Here is a 20610-nt window from a genome sequence, read left to right as displayed (position 1 = left end):
GCTTGTCAGGCTGTGACGAGAGTTTGTAGAGATAGACTTGTCCTGTGTCTTGTCTGTTGATGAGGGAGAATGGCATGTGAAGGGAGACTGGCTCTCATCAATTGAAGCAGATGTCGCCATGACTCTGTTGACTTATGTGCATAATATCAAGGAACCGCAGGAGCAGTGATCCTGTCACAAGGGACTTCACCGGTTGTAGTTCAAGGATTCAAGGATAATTTATTGTCGTTATACAACACAGGGATGCACAATGAAATGCAGATGGAGCCCATTTGTAACACAACAAACAAAATAAAAACAGAAGTAAATTCCTGGAGTACATTTTTTTTATTTTGCATCATAAGGAACTTAAACAGCAGCAAAAACAATTCCCTGGGCAGATTATATTGCTGACATCTTCACAAAAGTTCAAACATGAGGAAAATCATTGTCGATCATGTTTGATTGTGTTCGAGCACCGAGCATCATGATGTAAACACAGAGTCCATCTCTTGTCCCACCGGAGTCCTGTGCTCCGTCCTGCTGTCCGATGGAGCCGGGTCTCTGTGAAGATGTGGGCTTAACTGCCGACATCCTGCCGACAACGCCATATTGTTGAAGAAAGATTTCTTTCGGGTCCAATTCTGTGGCTGGTTCAAATGAGTTTTATTCACCACGCAGTGGAGACAGAAGTTCACAACAAAGCTGAAGAATTCTCTCTGACTAAAGTGAGTTCTGGCCATGATTATAAACAGGGTTACAGGAAATAACAAAGGGGACCTTGAAACTATCAGCACCCATGATACTCATGGGGAAAACACTTCATTTTAGGAAAATAACACTTACCAAATACAAATATCGCAGAGCAGAACAACGCATCGATAGAAATTGTCTTTTAGGACGGTGGTGTATTGTGAAGGGCTGACGTGCTTCAGACTCGTGGCTGTGTAGTTCTAAATATAACGTCAGTCCATTTGATAGTTGTCAAGACATTCACTCTGCACCAAAGTGTTGAGCCAATGCTGTCATCAATAGGGCCTTGACGCTAGTGTGGGTCTTTGTCATGAAGAGGGAGGTAATGGTGGAGATGGTAAGAATACTTGAAATGAAATCTGCATACAGTGGGATTCCAAGTTCTCTGGCGGAGCTTCTTTAATTTTCTTTCAATATCGACTGGAACACAAGACACAACGATTGCATGAAGTACAACATCAACTTCTTTTAAGCAATTGACACTGTTGTATGTGTAAGAAACAACCCGGAAAAATGTTGGCATTGTATGTGTCTCCAAACCTCGGATACGATGAATGTTGATGTTTCTGATCCATGAATGCGTTTCTCATCAGCCTCATATCGCTCTGAGATGCACAACACCACCTCGTTAGCATCGAGAAACAATTGGTTAGGTTTAGGCAACGGAATTGCTTGGGGTTCGAAAAAATGATCATGGTTTGTGTTAAAATAATAAGGTAACGATGTAACGTAACAGCTGTCAAATTATTGTAAATAACCCCCTGGTAAGCGCAACAATGCTTAATCTTAAGTCTTAAGAGAACACTTATTTTGGTTTCACACAGGATACACACAGCGGTCTCCTGAGTGAAAGTCCTGTGTTTGTTCGACCCCCCCATAGTGGACTTTCTCACTCGCTGTAGTCGTTATTATACCACTGTCATATACGTTCGCTAAATAAACTATGTCACTTAACTTTGTCTCGTTGCACTACGTCACCGTCTCTGACCGAATGTAATAACGTCCACATTGAATATGTATATGTATAATATCACTGGTTTGTGGAAACGTACAATGACAATATTTCTTCACTCGACTGGGCTGTAACAAATGTGTTTTTCAGTTGTTTTTTTCTTCCCAGCTCTCACCAAATGTTCCTCCTGCCGAGATGGACTGTAAAGGAAGATGCAGAGTGGAGCGAAGATTATATTTACTGTTCCAATTATGGCCATGAGCCAGGGGAAGCCAATCGATGCCACTGTAGGCCCTGCAATAGCTGGACCTTTGGACAGAAGAGACATTATTCAACACCTCGATAGAAAAGAAACAAACTTTCAGGCTTGTCGGGCTGTTGCTCATTAGCATAGCTGCAGTTTACTGTTTAAGGTGGTATAAACCTGTGTTGTTAGGACCAAATTAAATGGTCTATTAAACCCTAGTGCTGACCTGACCTACAGACATATTTTGACTGAGTTTTAAGATCATATATCTCAACATAAAGGCATATTTATAAATCTCAAATGTTGTTAATATCTATCAAGGCAATAGTTTAACATTTTGAAAAAGGTTTTGCTTTCTTGCAGAGAAAGATGAGAAATGAAAGATGAGATGATCAATGCAACTATTATGTCTGTACGGCAAATACAAAGCTACCACCAACACACGGTTAGCTTAGCTTAGCACAAGCACTGGAAACGGAGAAACAGCTGGCCTGGCTTTGTTATCCAGAGCTAACAAACTCCGCGTATCAGCACCTCTAAAGGCCGTTAAACCATAAGTTACTTAAAAGAAGCTCTAAATCTCTGAGTTTGCGGGGACGGCAGAGTCCGATAAATATTCTTTGTGGCAACTGTGCTTACCCACGGAGTATCCGATGCAGATTGCGACATCAGCAATAGCATAAACTGTACCATATACCGCCACATATCTCAGATCTACCAAGTTACCCATGAGAGGCATTATTGATGAGTCCACTGTGCCTGATAGAAACAAGATAATCATTCAGCATTTCAACCAATAAGAAATGAGTTCGTTAAAAAGTCAATATTAGGCATGACTTACCAACTGAAAAGCCAACAATTGCATTCAGAACAAGCACATGATAGATGTTCTTGGAAAATCCAAACTGAAATTTAAAGAAAGACATTGAAAGTATATCATGGATTGAAGGCTGATAAGATCTTAGACAGACGTTTAAACATTCACCGCTCGCAGTTTATAGTACAGCCTGTAAATTACAATCTAATTATCAAGTATACAGGGTGTCAATACAATGAAAAACAATGACTGAGAGGTTAGGTGATAAGGGGGGAACACGTTTCTGTGTCGAGGGACTTAGAAATAAAAAAGAAATGATACTATTAAAAACGGTACCTATTTCATACTATGGCGTTCTGTACTATTATTCAAATAGGAAAACTGTGTTGTTATTGCAATTAAATTGGTTTTCTATTTTTTTGAAATTACATTAAAAAATATATACCTTCAATGTGAAAATATTTCAAAAAAGGAATGTGTACATTACCGGAGTGGAGGGCTGAGTTTGGTATTGGAAAACCAGGTACAGTCAATACATGTCTGTGATGCGGAGACAAGCATGGAAGGCTCAGAACATACCAGTTGACATCATGGATGAGAAGTGGATACTCCCAGCCCTCGGTCTAGTCTCCGGCTCTTTCACGTTAACGGAGGAAAGAAAATAACTCTGGATTCGACTGAGTACATTTTATAACTTTTTGGACCTAATGTTTTAAATAGGGGCTATTCATGTGATGGTACTGGGAATTTGATTTACCTAAAAAAAAAGGATCTGCTTAGTCACAGAAGTCTATTTCCCAATGCAAGTCTATGGGAAGTAGTCTTTTTGGGCCCAATGGCATCACGTGACGGATGTATATAAAATCTGCTTCAAAGCTTTGTGCTCTTCCTTGGGGCTTGGGGTTGACATACAAACTGTGCTTTATTTGTAAGCCATTGGCCATTTCTATAATTGAAAATACCAGCGGCAATGAGAATGTATGGATCCTTCAGGAGAGTCAGCAGTGGAGTCCCTTTTTCCATCTGTATAGAAACATAAAACATATTTTTAGAGAAGTAACAGTTCTAATGATAAATGTTGTAGTTATTAGCTTTTAAGACAAATTAAAAAGAAATGATAATGAAATTAGCAACATACTGGTAGTTCTACTACATTATCAAGGCTCATCAGAATCTTTTTTTAAATAAAATGTATTTGTTTATTCACCAATTATTTTACTTTGGCCTTTGTTTTGCCTTCTTATGAACAATTGTGCCAAGTTTCTATGGTTCAATGTTTAATTGGGTTGCCAATGGAAACTATTCATTTTCAGTTTTTCAATCCAATCGAAAATGTTTTAAAAATGTGTGAAAATATAAATTGTAGTTTTTAAAGTAGAATTTAACTGAGAAGTTGTACACAGATCTTTCAAGAGGTCAATGTTTCATTTTCAGAGAGGTATTTCTTTGAATCAATATGTCACTGTACCTCTGTTTGCAGACGCGATGGTTTGAAGATGAGGGCATGTAAACCTGTGTGGATAGGGAGACAGGACAATCTGATGGACAAACAACACCACGTTCAACTGTTTCACTCTTATTGAGGAGGATTAAATGTTTCATCTTATGTACAATATTCCACAGTACCTCCAGCCAACACAGCAATGACAGCCAGGACCAGGAATGGAGCCATTTTGCCAACAAACTGATACATCACACTGCCGAATGGAGCTCCCGCTTCGGCATATGAAAGAAATAATTGATAATTACAATGAAAAAGTTAAACAATGGAGTAGAAGCATGATTAGGTGTCTATGATTCAGACCGCCATGCTGGTAAATGCTCCTGCCGTCTGAGCTGGAGGCTATCCCAATTATTATTGCATCAATGTGATGAAGTACCTTGTGATTTTTCCCATCATTCACTATATGACGATGTACAGTATATTTACATTGAAAGATAGTAAAAATCACATTTACTGGAGTAGAATTTTATTCATATTGCCAATCCAAAATGTTTACAACTCTCTGGTTTTGTACATGTGTTTTAATACAGATCTCTTTAGTTTTGTCAATATATGTGGTAACTAGGGGTGTAACGATACGCGTATTCGTATTGAACCGTTCAGTACGAGGCTCACGGTTCGGTACGCATGACGAACCGAATACATTTGAAAGAAAAAAAAAAAAAATTATTTTTTATTTTTTAAAAACCTTTATTTAACCAGGTAGTCCCATCGAGATAAAAAAATCTCTTTTGCAAGATGTAAGTAACAATACAAGATGTAAGCAAGATGTAAGTAACAATACGACATAACATTAAGGAGCAGTTTTAGTTTTTTATGCTTGGCTAAGGTAGAAGCAATTACTGTCAGGATCCAGGATTCCCCTGTCTGTTGTGGTGTGCCATGTGCTCTGTTTGTCCTCTGCCTTCAGACACCTCCCAGGGCCGCACCCTTAATCGTGCACGGCTGAGGACACTCAAGCTGATCACCTCCTGCAGCCTGACACACCAGACTCAGGGCCCCTTAATGAGTAGCCTGCCACTATATAAACTCTGGTCCTGCAGTCTGGGAGTGTCAGGTCGTACCGTCTTCAACCCGCTGAAACCCTGTGGATTACACTCCACGGCTCTGCCCTCCTTGTGTCTGTGGATTGCGCTCCGCCGCTCTGCTCTCCTTGTGGTCTACGGATTACACTCTGTCACTCTACCCGCCTGGGGTTAAACGGACTACAATCGCCGTCAAGCTGCCAGGCCTCCGGTGTCGAGCCACGGGACTCACACCGTCGATCTGCCACTCGGGTGTCGGACCACGGGCTCCACACCTGCACCCACCTGTCTATAAATAAAACCTGTTTAACATTCACTTCTGTCTCCTGTGGTCTTGCTTTTGGGTCCTATCTGTGAACTCCCGTGACAGAACGACCTGACCATAATGGACCCAGCAACCACAGGAGCAGCTACGCTGGCCGGGTATAGCACGCAGCTGGAGGCACACCAGCAGAGGCTCATGGAGATGCGTCAAGCCCTGCAATCCATGGAAGCTGAGGTCTCTGAGGGGGACCCAGCAACCACAGGAGCAGCTGCGCTGTACAGCACTACCAGGCTGCTGGAGGAGACGAGACGTTCCCTGGCGAAGATGAGACGTTTCGCTGCTGAGGTTTCTCGGGTTGGCTGGTGCGGGCAGGAACTAGCCCGGACAGTCAAGTCTCCACCAGTTCCAGCACCCGCACTATTCCCGCCTGTCCTCGCTCCGCCGGTCTGGGAATCCCCCGTGCCGGCTCCGAGTCCCTATGATGGAACACTGGGGAGGTGTCAAGGCTTCCTGGTGCTATGCCAACGGGTGTTTGACCGACAGCCCCTGACTTTCGCCTCAGACAGGTCCAAGGTGTCTTACGTGGTCTGCTTACTGCGGGGAAGGGCTTTGGACTGGGCCATGTACACAGTGAGCAGCGACCAGCCTAATACGGTGGGGTATGTGGACTTTGTGACTGCTCTGATGAGAGTTTTTGACCCTCTGGGGAACTCTGAGTATAGGGTCAAGCACCTTCTCAGCCGGAGACGGAGCCATGCAAGGGTAGCGGAACACTCGGTGGCCCGGTCGACTCCGGCTCCCCGTAGTCAGACTGCATTGCAGCCAGCTCCTGTTCCTGTCACCTCTTCACCACAGCCAGCTCCGGTTCCTACCGCCTCTGCGGCACAGCTTGCGCCAGTCCCGGCCGTCTCCGTACCGCAGCGACCTCCAGTCCCGGCCGCCGCCGTCGCAGTGCAGCAGCGACCCCCAGTTCCCGCCGCTGCCGTCCCGGAGCAGCAGCAACCTCCAGGTCCCGCCGCTGCCGTCTTGGAGCAGCAGCGACCTCCAGTCCCGGCCGCCGCCGTCGCAGTGCAGCAGCGACCTCCAGTCCCGGCCGCCGCCGTCGCAGTGCAGCAGCGACCTCCAGTTCCCGCCGCTGCCGTCCCAGAGCAGCGACCGCCAGTTCCCGCCGCTGCCGTCCCGGAGCAGCAGCGACCTCCAGTTCCCGCCGCTGTCATCCCGGAGCAGCAGCAACCTCCAGTTCCCGCCGCTGTCATCCCAGAGCAGCAGCGACCTCCAGTCCCGGCCGTCGCAGTCGCAGTGCAGCAGCGACCTCCAGTTCCCGCCGCCACCGTCCCGGAGCAGCAGCAACCGCCAGGTCCCGCCGCTGCCGTCCCGGAGCAGCAGCGACCTCCAGTTTCCGCCGCTGCCGTCCCGGAGCAGCAGCAACCTCCAGGTCCTGCCGCTGCCGTCCCGGAGCAGCAGCGACCTCCAGTCCCAGCTGTGGTCTCGGAGCCGCAGCTATCCCCGGACCTCGCGGCCGCGGAGCCAGAGCCGCTCGCTGGTCCTGCCACCGCAGCTCCAGTTCCTGCCGCCGCAGCTCCAGTTCCTGCCGCGGCCGCCTCTACGCCAGTTCCTGCCGCCGCAGCGCCAGCTCCAGTTGCTGCCGCCTCTACGCCGCAGCCCGCTCCAGTTCCTGCCGCCGCAGCGCCAGCTCTAGTTCCTGCCGCTGCCACCTCTACGCCGCAGCCCGCTTCAGTTCCTGCCGCCTCAGCGCCGCAGCCCGCTCCAGTTCCTGCCGCCTCAGCGCCGCAGTCCGCTCCAGTTCCTGTCGCCGCCTCCGTGCCGCAGCCTCTCCCACACCCGGCCGCCGTCCCAGAGGCGCAACGACCTCCAGTTGCCGTCTCTGAGCGGCAGCGACCTCCAGTGCCCGCTGCCGTCTCTGAGCAGCAGCGACCTCCAGTGCCCGCTGCCGTCTCTGAGCAGCAGCGGCCTCCAGTGCCCGCTGCCGTCGCGGAGCAGCAGAGACCTCCAGTACCTGCCACTGCGGCACCAGCATCCTATTCTCCAGAGCCCTTCCGCCCGCCCGGCCGCCCGCCGGAGCACCCGGGGCCGGAGCCCTTCCGCCCGCCCGGCCGTCCGCCGGAGCACCCGTGGCCGGAGCCCTTCTGCCCTCCCGGCCGTCCGCCGGAGCACCCGTGTCCGGAGCCCTTCTGCCCTCCCGGCCGTCCGCCGGAGCACCGGGGGCCGACGCTCTTCGGCGGCCCCGTGGCGGGTCAGATCCTGTCACCCCTCCTCCGGACCCCCGCCGCCCACCCTAGTCGGCCTTATAGCTGTGGGGACATCCCTCCTCCGGACCCCCTCCACCCGCCCTGTGTTGGGTCTTGTGTTACGTCTGGAATCCGTGCCTTAAGGGGGGGGTACTGTCAGGATCCAGGATTCCCCTGTCTGTTGTGGTGTGCCATGTGCTCTGTTTGTCCTCTGCCTTCAGACACCTCCCAGGGCCGCACCCTTAATCGTGCACGGCTGAGGACACTCAAGCTGATCACCTCCTGCAGCCTGACACACCAGACTCAGGGCCCCTTAATGAGTAGCCTGCCACTATATAAACTCTGGTCCTGCAGTCTGGGAGTGTCAGGTCGTACCGTCTTCAACCCGCTGAAACCCTGTGGATTACACTCCACGGCTCTGCCCTCCTTGTGTCTGTGGATTGCGCTCCGCCGCTCTGCTCTCCTTGTGGTCTACGGATTACACTCTGTCACTCTACCCGCCTGGGGTTAAACGGACTACAATCGCCGTCAAGCTGCCAGGCCTCCGGTGTCGAGCCACGGGACTCACACCGTCGATCTGCCACTCGGGTGTCGGACCACGGGCTCCACACCTGCACCCACCTGTCTATAAATAAAACCTGTTTAACATTCACTTCTGTCTCCTGTGGTCTTGCTTTTGGGTCCTATCTGTGAACTCCCGTGACAATTACAATATAAACAAAATAAATCACATAACAGAAAGGAACAGCACAAAGACATATATAACTAACTTTACAGCTTAAAAGCAGATTTAAATAGGTGACTTTTAAGTGACTGAGGATGTCTGAGGGGGGGAACAAAATCTGTTTATTCTGGCTGTTAATCATTTGAGGTGTTATGGGTAGAGCAGTCAGGGAGTGTGTGGAAGTTCAACGATTTACTGTTACTGGTGCTGGGATAACTAGCAGGAAAAGACAAAAGCATAAAAGTGATTAATAAATGTTGTTAAGATAAGGCTGGATCAGAATAGAAAGCAGCTTTGTCTTTATTTGTAGCTGTTTGTCTCCATATTATAACACGCTAATACAGTAGTCAAAAGCCCAAACTGTAGGCACATATGAATATTATCATCACAGATTAAACATCTTATTTAAATAGGTGACTTTTAAGTGACTGAGGATGTCTGAGGGGGGGAACAAAATCTGTTTATTCTGGCTGTTAATCATTTGAGGTGTTATGGGTAGAGCAGTCAGGGAGTTTGTGGAAGTTCAACGATTTACTGTTACTGGTGCTGGGATAACTAACCAGGCCGTTATGCGCCTCCATATGTTCCACCCTGGAAAAGTTTGTGTTATCGTAGCAATCCTGAGACAGACCTATTAATTTCCCTGTGAGAAATAAGAGTGATGAGAAATCTGTCAAATGCCTTTAAGTATTATGTTGAACAGACACTTGGAATAATTCAGCTGAACAGATAGAGATCCTTCCTCACGGACGGTTCAGAGGTCTAATCAAGTCAAAGGTTTTACAGAGTATATATGCTTCACACAAACTGGAGCACATTAGCTCGTCTGCCCCCAAGCAGGCGTCCTTTTTTCGGATGGCGTTGGGGAGAGTAGGTGCTGCTGTTTTCATGGAAGAGGGTTAGATGTGAGGTCAGGATGACACGAGTCAGACATGAGATACATTTGTTGTTTGGGTTTGGTGAGTTCTGCTTTTGTTCAAGGTAAAGCGATAAAAGTTATATATCAAAGAACAACATGATAAATTGCCACAACAATCATTAATCGATAAGGTTAAGGCATCAGCTGTTTTTGAGGGTTGTTTGCAACTCCATGAGATTCTGGGAGCCCAACTCACAAGTCCGTAGTCGCGGGTCTTTATTGGCTCAGTAAAGGTGTGTTTTACAGAGCAAATATTAATTAAATCAATGAAGGTGTGACCTCTTACAGGGAGTGACTGAGCTCAATTACACACCAAAAGGTTTCACCTGACAGGTTTGGCAATCAATGTCAAATAGTTGGCAACTGATCACAGTTCCTAACATTAGACGGCATGGATCACAGTCTTTGATGGGCAAAGCCATCAGGTTTGGAGGCCTCCGTTGGTGCCTTGAGGAACGAATCGACACACAATTAATAGTTTGTAGAATTTGGGCCATGTTCGGCCTGTGTGCTTGTCAGGCTGTGACGAGAGTTTGTAGAGATAGACTTGTCCTGTGTCTTATCTGTTGATGAGGGAGAATGGCATGTGAAGGGAGACTGGCTCTCATCAATTGAAGCAGATGTCGCCATGACTCTGTTGACTTATGTGCATAATATCAAGGAACCGCAGGAGCAGTGATCCTGTCACAAGGGACTTCACCGGTTGTAGTTCAAGGATTCAAGGATCATTTATTGTCGTTATACAACACAGGGATGCACAATGAAATGCAGATGGAGCCCATTTGTAACACAACAAACAAAATAAAAACAGAAGTAAATTCCTGGAGTACATTTTTTTTATTTTGCATCATAAGGAACTTAAACAGCAGCAAAAACAATTCCCTGGGCAGATTATATTGCTGACATCTTCACAAAAGTTCAAACATGAGGAAAATCATTGTCGATCATGTTTGATTGTGTTCGAGCACCGAGCATCATGATGTAAACACAGAGTCCATCTCTTGTCCCACCGGAGTCCTGTGCTCCGTCCTGCTGTGTCTCTGTGAAGATGTGGGCTCAACTGCCGACATCCTGCCGACAACGCCATATTGTTGAAGAAAGATTTCTTTCGGGTCCAATTCTGTGGCTGGTTCAAATGAGTTTTATTCACCACGCAGTGGAGACAGAAGTTCACAACAAAGCTGAAGAATTCTCTCTGACTAAAGTGAGTTCTGGCCATGATTATAAACAGGGTTACAGGAAATAACAAAGGGGACCTTGAAACTATCAGCACCCATGATACTCATGGGGAAAACACTTCATTTTAGGAAAATAACACTTACCAAATACAAATATCGCAGAGCAGAACAACGCATCGATAGAAATTGTCTTTTAGGACGGTGGTGTATTGTGAAGGGCTGACGTGCTTCAGACTCGTGGCTGTGTAGTTCTAAATATAACGTCAGTCCATTTGATAGTTGTCAAGACATTCACTCTGCACCAAAGTGTTGAGCCAATGCTGTCATCAATAGGGCCTTGACGCTAGTGTGGGTCTTTGTCATGAAGAGGGAGGTAATGGTGGAGATGGTAAGAATACTTGAAATGAAATCTGCATACAGTGGGATTCCAAGTTCTCTGGCGGAGCTTCTTTAATTTTCTTTCAATATCGACTGGAACACAAGACACAACGATTGCATGAAGTACAACATCAACTTCTTTTAAGCAATTGACACTGTTGTATGTGTAAGAAACAACCCGGAAAAATGTTGGCATTGTATGTGTCTCCAAACCTCGGATACGATGAATGTTGATGTTTCTGATCCATGAATGCGTTTCTCATCAGCCTCATATCGCTCTGAGATGCACAACACCACCTCGTTAGCATCGAGAAACAATTGGTTAGGTTTAGGCAACGGAATTGCTTGGGGTTCGAAAAAATGATCATGGTTTGTGTTAAAATAATAAGGTAACGATGTAACGTAACAGCTGTCAAATTATTGTAAATAACCCCCTGGTAAGCGCAACAATGCTTAATCTTAAGTCTTAAGAGAACACTTATTTTGGTTTCACACAGGATACACACAGCGGTCTCCTGAGTGAAAGTCCTGTGTTTGTTCGACCCCCCCATAGTGGACTTTCTCACTCGCTGTAGTCGTTATTATACCACTGTCATATACGTTCGCTAAATAAACTATGTCACTTAACTTTGTCTCGTTGCACTACGTCACCGTCTCTGACCGAATGTAATAACGTCCACATTGAATATGTATATGTATAATATCACTGGTTTGTGGAAACGTACAATGACAATATTTCTTCACTCGACTGGGCTGTAACAAATGTGTTTTTCAGTTGTTTTTTTTTCCCCAGCTCTCACCAAATGTTCCTCCTGCCGAGATGGACTATAAAGGAAGATGCAGAGTGGAGCGAAGATTATATTTACTGTTCCAATTATGGCCATGAGCCAGGGGAAGCCAATCGATGCCACTGTAGGCCCTGCAATAGCTGGACCTTTGGACAGAAGAGACATTATTCAACACCTCGATAGAAAAGAAACAAACTTTCAGGCTTGTCGGGCTGTTGCTCATTAGCATAGCTGCAGTTTACTGTTTAAGGTGGTATAAACCTGTGTTGTTAGGACCAAATTAAATGGTCTATTAAACCCTAGTGCTGCCCTGACCTACAGACATATTTCGACTGAGTTTTAAGATCATATAGCTCAATATAAAGGCATATTTATAAATCTCAAATGTTATTAATATCTATCAAGGCAATAGTTTAACATTTTGAAAAAGGTTTTGCTTTCTTGCAGAGAAAGATGAGAAATGAAAGATGAGATGATAAATGCAACTATTATGTCTGTACGGCAAATACAAAGCTACCACCAACACACGGTTAGCTTAGCTTAGCACAAGCACTGGAAACGGAGAAACAGCTGGCCTGGCTTTGTTATCCAGAGCTAACAAACTCCGCGTATCAGCACCTCTAAAGGCCGTTAAACCATAAGTTACTTAAAAGAAGCTCTAAATCTCTGAGTTTGCGGGGACGGCAGAGTCCGATAAATATTCTTTGTGGCAACTGTGCTTACCCACGGAGTATCCGATGCAGATTGCGACATCAGCAATAGCATAAACTGTACCATATACCGGCACATATCTCAGATCTACCAAGTTACCCATGAGAGGCATTATTGATGAGTCCACTGTGCCTGATAGAAACAAGATAATCATTCAGCATTTCAACCAATAAGAAATGAGTTCGTTAAAAAGTCAATATTAGGCATGACTTACCAACTGAAAAGCCAACAATTGCATTCAGAACAAGCACATGATAGATGTTCTTGGAAAATCCAAACTGAAATTTAAAGAAAGACATTGAAAGTATATCATGGATTGAAGGCTGATAAGATCCTAGACAGACGTTTAAACATTCACCGCTCGCAGTTTATAGTACAGCCTGTAAATTACAATCTAATTATCAAGTATACAGGGTGTCAATACAATGAAAAACAATGACTGAGAGGTTAGGTGATAAGGGGGGAACACGTTTGTGTGTCGAGGGACTTAGAAATAAAAAAGAAATGATACTATTAAAAACGGTACCTATTTCATTACTATGGCGTTCTGTACTATTATTCAAATAGGAAAACTGTGTTGTTATTGCAATTAAATTGGTTTTCTATTTTTTTGAAATTACATTAAAAAATATATATCTTCAATGTGAAAATATTTCAAAAAAGGAATGTGTACATTACCGGAGTGGAGGGCTGAGTTTGGTATTGGAAAACCAGGTACAGTCAATACATGTCTGTGATGCGGAGACAAGCATGGAAGGCTCAGAACATACCAGTTGACATCATGGATGAGAAGTGGATACTCCCAGCCCTCGGTCTAGTCTCCGGCTCTTTCACGTTAACGGAGGAAAGAAAATAACTCTGGATTCGACTGAGTACATTTTATAACTTTTTGGACCTAATGTTTTAAATAGGGGCTATTCATGTGATGGTACTGGGAATTTGATTTACCTAAAAAAAAAGGATCTGCTTAGTCACAGAAGTTTATTTCCCAATGCAAGTCTATGGGAAGTAGTCTTTTTGGGCCCAATGGCATCACGTGACGGATGTATATAAAATCTGCTTCAAAGCTTTGTGCTCTTCCTTGGGGCTTGGGGTTGACATACAAACTGTGCTTTATTTGTAAGCCATTGGCCATTTCTATAATTGAAAATACCAGCGGCAATGAGAATGTACGGATCCTTCAGGAGAGTCAGCAGTGGAGTCCCTTTTTCCATCTGTATAGAAACATAAAACATATTTTTAGAGAAGTAACAGTTCTAATGATAAATGTTGTAGTTATTAGCTTTTAAGACAAATTAAAAAGAAATGATAATGAAATTAGCAACATACTGGTAGTTCTACTACATTATCAAGGCTCATCAGAATCTTTTTTTAAATAAAATGTATTTGTTTAATCACCAATTATTTTACTTTGGCCTTTGTTTTGCCTTCTTATAAACAATTGTGCCAAGTTTCTATGGTTCAATGTTTAATTGGGTTGCCAATGGAAACTATTCATTTTCAGTTTTTCAATCCAATCGAAAATGTTTTAAAAATGTGTGAAAATATAAATCGAAAGTTACGAACGTAACTACGGTTCTATGAATCCTGGATGACCGCCAGAGGCAGTGCTTAACACTGGATGTATCCCGTCTCGCGCATGCGCAGGTCGAATATTTATATCAACAAAGTCACGTGTGACCTCGGATGACCACCGTCATCTATAAGTTCCGGTGTCATCCTGAGCTCAGTCCTATGGAATCTTCTCGCGAGTTCACGGGATTCCGAGTGACCAAGAACTCTGGCGGTCATCCAGGATTCATAGAACCGTAGTTACGTTAGTAACTTTCGTTCTATTTCATCCTTACTGACCGCCAGAGGTAGTGCTTAACACTGGATGACTTATACCAAAAGAGTCACGAGGAAGCACAGTAACTACCCCTTATAGCTCCGGCAGAGAAAATTGGCCAAGAACCCTCCCCAGTGGGTGAGGGGTGGCAACGTTAACTCTGTAGTGTTTGGTGAATGTGCTCGGTGATGCCCATGAGGCCGCCGCACATGTATCCCCCACAGGCACACCACTCAGGCTTGCCCTCGGTGTGGAGACACTCTTGGTAGTGACCCTTCCCCCCGGATGGCCGAGCGCAGCCGCTCGCCTTGTATGTATCGGCAATGGCCTCCACTATCCAGTGGGACAGGTGCCGTTTGTCCTTTTTTTTCTTAAAAAGGAGCACAGCCCTTCTTAGGCTCACCATAACTGACTATGCAGGCAGTGGCTTCCATATAAGCGCTGAGGGCCCACACTGGGCACAGCAGCCTTGACCTCTCCTCTCCCGATGGGGGAGGGGGGGGTCAACTTTGCCAGCTGGATAGGCCGGTTTATATGTGAACGTATCCACCCCCTTGGGAGAAACACTGCCTTAGGCCAGAAAGTGACACCCAAGCCATCTGAGTTCCACCTCAGACGTGATTCTTCCACTGATAGGGCATGCAGCTCGCCCCCACATTGAGCTGAATTGACAGCAAGGAGAAAACCGTCTTGCTGATAGCCATCTAGGCTCCGCCTGTGCCAGGGGTTCAAAAGGACAAGCATAAGCTGTCCAGTACCAAGGGTAGGTCCCATGCAGGGGAGACCGGCCCTTATCCAGGAGGGACTGTAGAAACTCAGTACAGCAGGCACGGGGCGCTGTACTGGGACCTTGTTCTGAGCCGCACACTAGTCGGAGAACAGCTTCCACCTGTTTCTTGTACTGCAGGCAGGAAGACCGCGCACTGGCATTCAGAATAGCCCGTCAGACTGGTTCTATGCAGCCACTCAGCATCCGGTCGGGCCCTCCCGTGACCCCTAATTGAAGGCGGCAGGGATTGGAATGCCAAATCCGACCCTCTAGTTGCGACAGGAGATCCCTCCTGTCGGGGAAGAACTCTGACAAGCTTACAGCAAAAGCAGAGGGAATGGTGGAAAGGCATAAAGAAGATCCTCTGGCCACGTGTGAGCCAGGGCATCTTGACCCAGAGGGCTGGTCCTCCGTCAGGGAGACCCAGTGGGGGCAGTGGGTCGACACGTCTGGATGCAGCCGCCACTCTCCCGGTGGAGGCTTGTAACGGAACAGGAAAACCACAACTTGTTCCATTCTCCTGGTGGGTACATTGCCCACAGGCTGGTCAGGCGGGGGGCCTCCCAAGTCAGAAGGCCACGGTGATCCCCGTAGCAACTTCTGCAGATCTGGTGCCCCATCGATAGTTCATGGGAAATCACAGCAGAGGTGCTGTCCACCGGACAAGCACATGCTTTCCCTTCAAACATGGAAGGAAGTGCTCGAGCGCTAGCTCTAGAACCTGGACCTGCGGTCTTTCAGCAGACAACTGCCCCCAGGCTGTCCTGTTCTGTCACCCTGCACCCCGCCTTGAGAGGCAGGTATCTGTTGTGACAATCTCCTGGTGGAATGGAACCGAGCCCCTGGGGCTCGGTTCCTGGGACACTGTTCGCCAGATATGCACTCCCTCCATGGGGATAGTGAATAGATGAATAGACACTGTTTCGATAATATTATTGCCCTGTATCTGTGCCACTTGGCATCCAAGTGAAGGCTGTTCAGCCATCCGCACTGGGGCGACAGACAGGCCCTCATAGGGCCACACTAATGAAGGTTATGCTCTGAGAAGGGCTCAGGTAGCTCCTCTCCATGTTCACCTTGAGGCCCCCCGGGCCACGTGAGAGAAGGCGAGCAGTGTCCTGTGGCGCCTGAAGCCGGGACGGCGCCTAGGTCAGCCAGTCTAAGTACGGCCGTATGTTCACGCCCTGCGATTGCAGGGGGAAAGGACAGCAGTAACACACTGTGGACACCCATGGGGAGATGGGAGAGTCCGAATGGAAGCACCCAGGACTGAAAGTTGTGGTGATGCACCATGGGAACAGGCGTCGATAGACGTGAACCACTCTCCCTTGGAAATCCGCTGATGGGAGAAAGAACCCCGACAGCCGGCCTGGAGACATCTCCTGGCACCCCTGCCGGGGGGGACGGGGACGTAAGTAGGGTTGTATAGGTAGCGGTCCGGCCTCTCAGCAGGACGCCGAGGCCTGTTGCGGCTACTAGGGTAAGCTGGAGGCTGAGAAAACGGCCTTGTGGGCCAAAAATGGGACCCCTAGGTCTGGGGGTGCAGGCATGTCCCCGCAAAGACCAGAGAACTGCTGCCTGGTCTGGCTAGCTCTAACAGTCCGCTGAAGCGCCTGTACAGCAGCTGACTCGAACAGCTCACCAGGCTCCACTGGGACAGTATGGAGGGTCCTCCTACATGTCTCAGATAGGGGTGACTGCGCCAGCCAAACCTGGCGACGAGTCTGAACCAGCCACGTTCCCTCGATATGAGCGCAAACGCCTGCAATGAAGCATCACTGAGCAGAAGCGTCGAAGTAGCCCGCTGCAGAGAATCTGCGAGGGAAAGCCTGAGGTGGGAGAGGGAGTTGTCGATACGGTGCACAGCGCTGCTGTGTCCTAAGCCCTGGATAGCAGGTCATCTTTGACCCGACATTGGGTCGAGGGCACCTGGCATCGGGCCTCAGAATCTCCTCAGGGGAAACTGATGGACGCCATAGTCGTCTAACTGGCTGGCATACGTGCAAGGCCAGATTTGCCACCTCCTGCATGGTCTGAAGGTGGGAGAGAGCCCTGGTGTCTCCACCATGCACGCAACTCCCTCAGATATTCCTCGGAGGGAGGAACAGAAAAGGTGGTGAGGGCGGGAAGGTGCCTGAAGAAGGCACTCACAGGTGGATGTTCCAGCTGCTGTGTATGCCCGGCGTGCAAGCGCCATACCAATGACCAGGGTAGGTTGGTCTGGATTCAGCTGCCCTGACAGGGGGAGGTAGACCTCCCGCATCAGGTGTTCCACTTCGGCCAGCCTAGCAGACCTTACTGCTCAAGGCGTGATGCCGCAGGTCCTGCCTGGGTTCTCCCTGCTAGGGCAAGAGGTCAGGGCCGTCCTCCGGCTGAAGAGGAGCTATACAGGTCCTACAGCCGGGAGAGTTGAACATGGCCGCGATTCTGGTGGAACCCTTGTCCCACTAGTGTATGCGGAATTCCAAATCAGTCCGAGCGGGAGCGCTCTGCTGAATGTTGAGAGAACAGGCAGGGGGCAGTCAGTGGCAGTGATCCTTCGGACACTCTTCCCTTAGCCAGCCGCTGCGGATATTGGTGACCCACCAGTTAGCCTGAGCGAGAGCACTCTGCAACTGCGGAAACAGGTCAGGCAAAGTCCTTATAGTGAGAGGGGCGAGGACACTCTCTAAGCCCACTCTCTTCACTAAGATAGTTGCTGCAGATATTAGTGTCCCCCCAGTTAGCTTGAGCGAGAGCACTCTGTTACCGTAAAAAACGGACAAAACAGACCACAGTCCGTACAGTGAGAGGGGAGCGAGGACACTCTTCACTAAGATAGTTGCTGCCGATATTGGTGTCCCACCAGTTAGCTTGAGCGAGAGCACTCTGCCACTGTGGAAACAGGTCAGGCAAAGTCCTTATAGTGAGAGGGGCGAGGACACTCTTCACTAAACTAGTTGCTGCCGATATTGGTGTCCCACCAGTTAGCTTGAGCGAGAGCACTCTGCTACTGTGAAAAACGGACAAAAAGAACACAGTCCTTACAGTGAGAGGGGAGCGAGGACACTCTTCACTAAGACAGCTGCTGCAGATATTGGTGTCCCACCAGTTAGCTTGAGCGAGAGCACTCTGCTACTGTGGAACAGGTCAGGAAAACAGTTCTCCTAGTGAGAGGGGAGCGAGGACACTCTCTTCACTCGGATAGTTGCTGCAGATATTGGTGCCCCACCAGTTAGCTTGAGCGAGAGCACTCTGCTACTGTGAAAACGGACAAAAAAACCCACAGTCCTTACAGTGCGAGGACACTCTCCACTTGGACAGGTGCTGTAACTCTTGGTGTGCTACCAGTTAGCCTGAGCGAGGGCACTCTGCTAACTGATATCCGCTACCGATATGTCCATAATGTTTACAACAATCAATGGACACACCGAGTATTAGCTTAGTCTAGTTAGCCGGAGCGAACTCGACCGCCGTAATGCGTCAAAACCATCAATGGGCACAACCTCAATGTTGATTTAGTATAACTAGCATTCACCGAGTTAGCCTGAGCGAGCACATTCCGCTAACTGTGATCGTTGTAATGCTACAAAGTTGATGGCCACAGCCCCAGTACCAGCTTTGTTTATCTAGTTTCCCACTGAGTTAACCTGAGCGAGGACGCTCTGTTAACTGTGACAGCCGTAAGGATACAAAGTTGATGGCTACAGCCCCAGTATCAGCTGTGTTTAGCTAGTTTCCCACTGAGTTAACCTGAGCGAGGACGCTCTGTTAACTGTGACAGCTCTGTTAACTGTGACAGCCGTAAGGATACAAAGTTGATGGACGCAGTCCCAGTACCAGCTTTGTTTAGCTAGTTTCCCACTGAGTTAACCTGAGCGGGGACGCTCTGTTAACTGTGACAGCCGTAAGGTTTACAAAGTTTGATGGACGCAGTCCCAGCTAGCATCCAAGTTAGCCTGAGTGAAGACACTGCTAACTGCGAATTACGTCAGATGTAAAGATTAAATCTCCATGTACACAACGCCAATGCGGATCTAGTGTCTCACAAAGTTTGCCTGAGCAGGAACACTCTGCTAACTGTGATAGCCGTAACACTGTGAAGGGCGGGCCGACAGCGTAATTCTACGCTCTCGTTAGCGCGCCACTCGATTACTAGAGCGGAAGCGCTCTGCCAACCGTGGAACAAACAACTGTTATAGAAAACAATGTTAATCGATCTTACCGATTGCTGTCATCACGACTTAGCTGACCCTTATCAGACTGGTGACGACCGATGATAGGGGCGTCCACCAGTCCGGGGCTCGATGTCCGAACGGCGAACACACCGTTCCCTCCGAAGAGGGACAGCTCGTCGCAGCCTTTGGAGGGCGAGAGAACCGCAACTCCGACCGGTAGTCACAAGGCTACAGCGACGAGCTCTAATATGTCTTGATCGTAGACACATCCTTGTTTAAGCTACCATGGTAGCTAACCTGCGACGCGAGAAGAAAAAAAGGACTGAGCTCAGGATGACACCGGAACTTATAGATGACGGTGGTCATCCGAGGTCACACGTGACTTTGTTGATATAAATATTCGACCTGCGCATGCGCGAGACGGGATACATCCAGTGTTAAGCACTGCCTCTGGCGGTCAGTAAGGATGAAATAGAATGTAGTTTTTAAAGTAGAATTTAACTGAGAAGTTGTACACAGATCTTTCAAGAGGTCAATGTTTCATTTTCAGAGAGGTATTTCTTTGAATCAATATGTCACTGTACCTCTGTTTGCAGACGCGATGGTTTGAAGATGAGGGCATGTAAACCTGTGTGGATAGGGAGACAGGACAATCTGATGGACAAACAACACCACGTTCAACTGTTTCACTCTTATTGAGGAGGATTAAATGTTTCATCTTATGTACAATATTCCACAGTACCTCCAGCCAACACAGCAATGACAGCCAGGACCAGGAATGGAGCCATTTTGCCAACAAACTGATACATCACACTGCCGAATGGAGCTCCCGCTTCGGCATATGAAAGAAATAATTGATAATTACAATGAAAAAGTTAAACAATGGAGTAGAAGCATGATTAGGTGTCTATGATTCAGACCGCCATGCTGGTAAATGCTCCATCCGTCTGAGCTGGAGGCTATCCCAATTATTATTGCATCAATGTGATGAAGTACCTTGTGATTTTTCCCATCATTCACTATATGACGATGTACAGTATATTTACATTGAAAGATAGTAAAAATCACATTTACTGGAGTAGAATTTTATTCATATTGCCAATCCAAAATGTTTACAACTCTCTGGTTTTGTACATGTGTTTTAATACAGATCTCTTTAGTTTTGTCAATATATGTGGTAACTAGGGGTGTAACGATACGCGTATTCGTATTGAACCGTTCAGTACGAGGCTCACGGTTCGGTACGCATGACGAACCGAATACATTTGAAAGAAAAAAATAATAATTTATTTTTTATTTTTTTAAAACCTTTATTTAACCAGGTAGTCCCATCGAGATAAAAAAGTCTCTTTTGCAAGATGTAAGTA

General features: G+C 47.3%; 1 protein-coding gene across 1 annotated transcript in view; it reads right to left on the bottom strand.

Moving 5' to 3' along the window:
• The window catches only part of LOC306786939 (ornithine decarboxylase-like), a gene marked incomplete at both ends in the record, with an annotated part of 29191 nt that extends 9160 nt beyond the window's left edge, over window positions 1-20031 (bottom strand). The window contains 2 exons of the mRNA XM_079281891.1: window positions 19828-19871; window positions 19986-20031. Coding sequence (XP_079138017.1) covers window positions 19828-19871; window positions 19986-20031 — 90 coding nt within the window. The remainder of the gene's footprint in view (window positions 1-19827; window positions 19872-19985) is intronic.
• Between the last annotated feature and the right edge of the window lie 579 nt (window positions 20032-20610).

This window comes from Melanostigma gelatinosum (assembly GCF_949748355.1).
Source record: "Melanostigma gelatinosum genome assembly, chromosome: 13".
Classification (NCBI taxonomy): Eukaryota; Metazoa; Chordata; class Actinopteri; order Perciformes; family Zoarcidae; genus Melanostigma; species Melanostigma gelatinosum.
This window is presented reverse-complemented; position numbering and strand designations above follow the sequence as displayed.